We start from the raw sequence: 6,812 nt of genomic DNA, 5'->3' as shown, positions 1-6,812 counted from the left end.
GTGTGTGTGAGGGAAGGGGGTGGGGGTGGGGGTGGGGGGGGGGGGGGAAACCATTGACCCAGATACCGTGTGTCACTCAAGAATGAATGGTGACATTGAGCTCCCGATGAAATAAAAACCTCAAGAAAATCATCCGTCTTGCTACTGTAAAGTTGCCAACGAGGCCGTAAATATGTGCAATGATGAATTAAACGCGTATTGTTTTATTTTTATTTGTCCCAGCCTCGTCTCTTGCTAGTGCCAGTCGTTAACGGCTAAAATATCAGAATCTAAGAATGCTGATTTTTGGGATGGCCACTGTATTCAGTTGCTTCGATTGATTAAGAGGTCTTGTCATGTGCGTGGAATTGATTGTTGATGCGTCGCATCTTGAAGCAATGGAGACAAAATGGAGTGCACTCTTTGACCGCTACCGCGGGGCTGCGGCCCTTTGAATTTGGTCTGCTGCGTGGCATGCTGATGAAGTGCCGCCTCCATGAGGCAAAACCATTACTGTATTTATAGATAGATATCTACATAAATTTCATACATTTTGATTTCATCAAAATCACAAGAAAAGCACCCAGTCGTTCCACGCCTCGCTCCGACAAATCAATTCGAGTATATATTTCAATGTCTTCATCTCTTTTGTAGCAATCACTCATAACGTGCTTCTCGGAAATATTTCAGACGATCTGGAAAGTAATCGCAACTTATCTGAGCTCGATTTGAGTTCCAAAAAAAAAAAAAAAAAAATTCTACTGCATTTAAGGTTACTCGATCTTAGCTCTCTGCTCCCGCCCCATTAAATGGGGACATTTATGGCTTGCGTTAGGAATTATGAAGTCTAGAGAAGAAAATAACCGGTCTTGCAGCAAATGTCTTTACCAGACGTTTGAACCAGACGTCAAAAAAAATTGGGCCATGCGGGCACTTTAAAATAACCGCCATCCCTCTGATCAAGCACCATCCTCTGCGTTGTTATTTTTTTATTTTTAAATCTCTTCACCTCATCCTTACTGCGCTGTGTCATCCAATAATATTTGCCCGTGTGCGTCAACGAGCAGCGGGGTTTGTGCTCCAGTACGGCGTGCCCTTCGAGCTGGGCCTACCGAAAGCTCGTTGCTTCGGGGGGGGCAAACGTCACTCAGATCTTTGCAAATTATAGCCGGCTGCTGCAACTGAAGTATCGCACCATGATGCTGCGTTTTTTTTTTTTTTTTTAAATTGTCAAGCAAGATGTCATAACTTGCAGCACCCTAGCATAGCAAGAGATGTTTGTAATATTTTGTGATTATTTTTGAAAGTATTGGGAAGCTCTCGGTATGATACAGCGCAGTGCTACACCATTGCGCGACCATCCGGCCATTCATTAGCATTTGTCTTTGCTTTCCATACTGATGCAAACCTAACATCAGTATGTCATCAAGTACCGGTCCAGGATTGGCTTCTAATTTACCTGCCATGCCCGTTTTTTTTTTTTGTTTCTCATGCATCGAAGGTCTCTAGAATCAGCCCATGTAATGAAGTGTCCGGCGGTGTTCATTTTGCCCCGGTAACAGATCGAATGACTCTTTCAGTTGCAGAAAGCATCAGCTTTATTTCGAGCTCTAGATTAAGCCTTTAATATCAACATCAGTCAGTGACAGAGTCGAAGCCATGCGACAGCATTGCGCGTTCCAACCGAGCAACATCAAAGCGTGTTTTTAAACGTACACGAAGCTAAGCGAAGACTCGCTAAGGCTTCATTCGCAACGCCTCCGAAAAATCCAGGAGATACAGACGAGTTGACGACTGCAAACGTCTGTCAAAGAAGGACACAAAAAAATTCCTTGACCCTTTTTTTTTTTTTTTAAGAAAACAAGCCAAAGTGCATCAATAATTGACACCGGAGATGTTTGTGCATGCAAAATCTTCATCCAGCAAATAAAATGACATTCCTGCGCTTGGTGATTTGGTTCATGTAGCAATCATCTTCTTAATCTTAATAATAACAACAACTCACCTACAGTGATGCTCTTTTCCGATATTTTTACCCAGCAGCGGACGGATCATTTTTTTGTTCTACTTTCGCCGTGACTCGGATTGTCATTTTTGCACCGCCAGAAAACCAAACACGAGCGACTCTTTCATTCCGAAGTTGACACGGAACTGACTTGGCGAACAAGCGGAATCGTTGGGCTTTGGTGTCAACTGAGAATAATGCAAAAAACGATGAATTGACAGTATACAACCCCCACCCCCCCCCCCCACCCCCTCAGGCCCCCAGCCCCGCCCCACATGCGCCCATGTCAGAAAGCACACACAAGAAGGCTCACATTATTGTGCCGGGTGATCCAAAGGAAGCCTATTGCAGCGGACCGCTCTTGCGGCAGAGCCGATTGGCCGAGGTCAGAGTTTGACGTTTGCGTCTTCGCTTCCCAGTCAGTAGCGTGTAGAAGAACGGATTCACGCAAGAGTTTCCGTAGGTCAGTCCCGTGAGGATCCGGTTCACCGTCACTTGAGTGCCGACCGGTACTGTCCTCAGCATGTCGGGCTGGTAGAGAGGCAGCAGCTGCCAGATCCAGAAAGGGAGGAAGCAAGCCCAAAAGGCCAGGACGATGCCCAAGATGAGAAGCAGGACTTTGGGTTTGGGCGCGCGGGCGGGGCAAGCGGCGCTCGCGCCCGTCCCCCACGGGGCCCGGGTCTGAGACACCCAGTAAAGTCGGCCCAGGGTGGCGTAGAGCGCGCCGATGGCCAGGCCCGGCCCGAGAATGCTGGTGCAGAAGAGCACGCTCAGATAGGCCTTGGAGCTCTGCTCGTCCCACGCCGGCACGCACAGCCGGCCCTCCTGGTTCTCCCCGTCTTCCAGGTGCAGGCTGATCATCATGGGCAAGCTCAGCGCCACGGCCAGCCCCCAAGCCGAGCTCACTCGCAGCAGGCCCGACGAGTTGGCGGACGAGGTGTGCAGGGGCCGCGCCACGGCCCGGTAGCGGTCCAGGCTCATGGCGGTGAGCGTGAAGATGGAGGCGTGCATGGTGAGGAGGTCCAGGCTCAGGAGGAGACGGCAGCCCAGCTCGCCGAAGGCCCAGTCGGACGCCAGGCTGTCGTAGACGATGAAGGGGGCGGTGAACAGGTAGAGCAGGTCGGCCAGAGCCAGGCTCAGCACCTGCAGGTGAAGGGAGGAGGAGGGGGAGGAGGAGGGGGAGGAGAGGGGGGACGAGGAGGGGGAGAGCGAGGAAGGGCCGGAAAGGCAGGAGGGTGCGGGAACTCGCGTGAAGCAGCAGGCCGGGCCCGCTCCGCTCCTCCTCCTGCTGCTCCTGCTCCTGCGGCGCCTCAGGAGGAGGCCCAGAGTGTACAGGTTGCCCGTGATGCCCAGGAGGGAGAGCAGGGAGAGGAAAGAGCAGAACACGGCGGTGGATGCCAGGCTGGGAGATGGAGAGCTCGGGGCAGGGGTGGCAGGCAGAGAGAAATTGGCACTGGTGGGCAAGGCGGACGGTGCGGGGGGAGGCAAAGGCAAGGAGCCCGAGGCGTCCATTTATAGGAATTGTTAGCTGCCGAGGATGTCTGGAGGAATCGTGCAGGCTGGTGAATTTTATTCCAGGCTCAAGCCGCTTGATGGTAACGCATGCGAGTCGGCGGGGACAGATTCGGGGAAACCAAGAAAGAAACGCAGAGCTGTTATTCTCTCTCGGCGTTCTCCGTCACGCGGCAGGGCCAAAGGCAACAAAAGATAAACGCATTCGGTGCGTGCCTAGTGTGGAGTGCGACACGCAAATCAGCGGTAGAAATGCAAATGTCAGCGAAATGCCATGTTTTATGTGGTCGGCACAAGCCTTCCCGGTTTTATGGATTCCTTGGGAGTCGGTCTAGGCGGTCCTGGTTTCCGTAAATAATCGGATTTTCGCTCCGATCGAGGCTCTAAATCTTGACGGAAACCTCGGAGGCGGCTCGTCGCTTGGACACCGATCACTTCAGTGGCACAACTGAGATACCCGAAGATGATGATATTGTGCGCGGGGACACTTTCTCCCCCCCCCCCGCCCCCCTCGCTACTGAATGGAGACCCAATTGACATGGTTGACTCGAAGTTTTGACATTTTGGTCCGCTTTGACAGATGACACGCAGACACATTCTCGACATAAGAGCTCTGCGTGGGGGGCGCCCGCCCCCGACCCCGTGCGACGCACGCAGACCCGGGCGGCACCGGGGTTAAGAGCTGCAGTTGAACTGGAGAGGAGCAGCCGGTCCCCCCCCCGCTGTGCCGCGTGCCTCCGCGTTTACCAGCTCGCTTTGAATAGCTTTCCTGACCGCGCCACTTTGCTCGACGCAATCGTCTTTGCAACAGATGTCCGCGTCGGACGTCCGCCGTGATGAATTCACCTCCACGTATTCGCTCTCGAGCGTTTTTTTTTTGACTCCAGAATTTGAACGCCCTGCATAAAAACACATAAAAACGGTCCTTCATCTTACCTCAGAGAAGGTGGTGCGGAAACAATATTCCACCGATTGGTCTGGTCAAAAAGTTCCCTCTCCATTTTCGAATCCTTCTCGTGTGTTCATGAGTGGTCTTAAAATCCCCAGAATTTGGACTTGAACGTTTGGGCCGGATGACGAGATCCCCGGACACTCGATCGGCAAACTTTGCGATGCGAACTCCGCTGTCTCGTCCCGTCTCGCCCGGTGCCGCTCCCTCTCCTCGGCGCAGTCTTTGATGTGTCCACTGCCCCGTGTGTGTGCCGCGTGCGTGTTTGAGGAGAAAGGGGGTGGGATGCTGAGTGACGGACTCATCCTACACAATGGTGAATCGTAAGAGCAAGTTGTGTGGGCCTAAACCGGACCCAGGTGGTCCTAGCTGAGTGATTTATTTATTTTGAATTCAGTGACCACTTTGATTTCCATCCTAACAAATCACTCCGAACGGACAAGAATTGTCTTAAAACGCTGCAAAACCCGCAGACCCAAAAATGATATTTTTGCTCAATCTTTTGAAACCGCTTTGAACGATGACAGGTTTGCGGCCGCTTTACGCCCCGCTGATACTTTATTTGCGTGTTCCGTCATGTTTTGCTGGTTTTCGAATGTTTTGAAACCTTTAAGCCGGGCGTAAATCACCCTTTGGACCCCTTGACTATAAATGGTGTTTTGGCAAATGGTCAGTTGAGGTCTCTGACTCCTTTAGAAAGTCTTCAAAGCTCCCAATTTGAATAGAAATGTGTCTAATACATTTTGGCACAGTGTCGGTCAATAAACATTGTTTTATGTTGAGAGGGAAGAAATGTCATCTGTGCGGTATGTGCGGCACATTTGACGATAAAGTCGAATCCAATCCAATTTTAATTGAATCCGTTGCACACTACTAAAAAAAACAACCAAACAACATTTTTTCCATTACCTGTTTTTAATTGAGGCAAACAGCACCGTGTTGTATAAGGCATCATTAACTCATTCACTCCCAAAGACGTTTTTAAACGTCTTTTCAGACTTGGTCTAGAATTGGCTGGTACTGAATGAGTTAAAGAGAAGCTTCAAAAAGTCAACTGGCCTCAAGTGCAATTGACTCCATTTGCAGTCGCATCCATGTGTATGGTGTGTCCCTTTCAGGGGCGTGGCCTCGTGAGTGAAGGCCACTTGGCCAGCTCGTCTGCAGTTAGGTTAATGTTTCTTAATTGACTCATTGCATTGCTTCCCATGGGGCTTTTTTCCCTTCGCTTTCAGTTGAAACTTCAAAAAACAACCGGCGACAAGATCCCACTTGTTTAGCGCCGAAGCAACTCCCGAACATTTGCTCCATCCCGCCCCTGGAATCTTTTCATTTAGTTTGTTTGGCTGCGGCCCAGCGTTGCCCGTCTTCATCGTTTGAACCGGATTGGAGGTGGGGCTTTTTCTGGCGGATAATGCGGCCCCCCTCAACACCACATTCGTGATACCCTGAACGGAAAATGCCCCCCCCCCCTCAACGTATAAGGCAAATTGCTTCGGACAGCTCCCGCTTTGCGGGTAGTTCGCCATGTTTTCTTTTCATGTATTCAGGCACACGAGTGAAATGGAAGGCTCCCGCCGGAGCCTGTGGGGAAAGGTAGACTTACAACCTCAGCCAACCGACGTATCGCCGCTGTCGTCTCGCAATAACGCACTTTGACGCCGACCCTGGGTCAAACGCGAGAGATTGATATGAGATACGTTGTTTCATTTATCCACGAAATGATCTTAATCAGTCGCTTGTCGTTTTTTTTTTACATGTCAGCAAAGAGTTGGAAAGGTAGAGCGCGAGTCCCCAAAAGGCACATCAATGCTTATATGATGTTTTCGAATGGCCCTCCAGATGGGGAAAAAGGCTTCAAAAGTTAGCGTGAAGAGGAGGCTCGACTTGTCACCGGATAAACGGGCCTTTCTAGAGTCCTGGAGCGTAGCTCACAGTTGCCTGTTACCCGACCAGTTGTTTTTGGCCCGCCGCATGCGGAGCCCGTCGCCGCGCCTTGCCAGCTTCAAGAGGCTGCATGATTGAGTCAGGACTGGACCGGCTAAGTGTGCGTGCGAAGCGATAGCAGCGTTGGTTGGCTGCCTCGTACATGTGCTGGCATATGCACGATGGACAGAGATGGGCAGTAAAAGAATGTGTGTGTGTGTGTGTGGGGGGGGGTGCATACCTATCCCCACAGGGTGTGAGGAATTTGAAAAAATACCTGGCACGAGGATGCCAAAATGGGTGGTGGGGGTGGGGGGGTATGAGACGCTGCCATCATGCAAGTAGACACGGATGGATCGTCAGAAAGGAACTCCCTGTTGGCCTCATACTGACTCTAATGTGTGGGGAGTTAAGATTGTTTAAGTTTGTAGGGTTGTCCTTCTT

General features: G+C 50.9%; 1 protein-coding gene across 1 annotated transcript; it reads right to left on the bottom strand.

Annotated features, from left to right (window-relative positions):
- Nucleotides 1–2,311: 2,311 nt before the first annotated feature.
- On the bottom strand, nt 2,312–3,620 carry uts2r3 (urotensin-2 receptor 3). Its single transcript, XM_086113813.1, has one exon. It carries the CDS (start codon nt 3,494–3,496, stop codon nt 2,327–2,329), a length of 1,170 nt encoding a protein of 389 aa, XP_085969939.1. The 5' UTR covers nt 3,497–3,620; the 3' UTR covers nt 2,312–2,326.
- Nucleotides 3,621–6,812: the final 3,192 nt, after the last annotated feature.

The sequence above is a fragment of the Hippocampus guttulatus genome, chromosome 6, assembly GCF_054856545.1.
Source record: "Hippocampus guttulatus isolate MCC_2025c chromosome 6, RoL_Hgut_1.0, whole genome shotgun sequence".
Classification (NCBI taxonomy): domain Eukaryota; kingdom Metazoa; phylum Chordata; class Actinopteri; order Syngnathiformes; family Syngnathidae; genus Hippocampus; species Hippocampus guttulatus.
Note: the sequence above shows the minus strand (reverse complement) of the source record. Positions and strands in the feature narration are given on the sequence as shown.

Coding starts and splice junctions, on each gene's coding strand:
- uts2r3 (XM_086113813.1), bottom strand. CDS start 3,496: ATGGACGCCTCGGGCTCCTTGCCTTTGCCTCCCCCCGCACCGTCCGCC.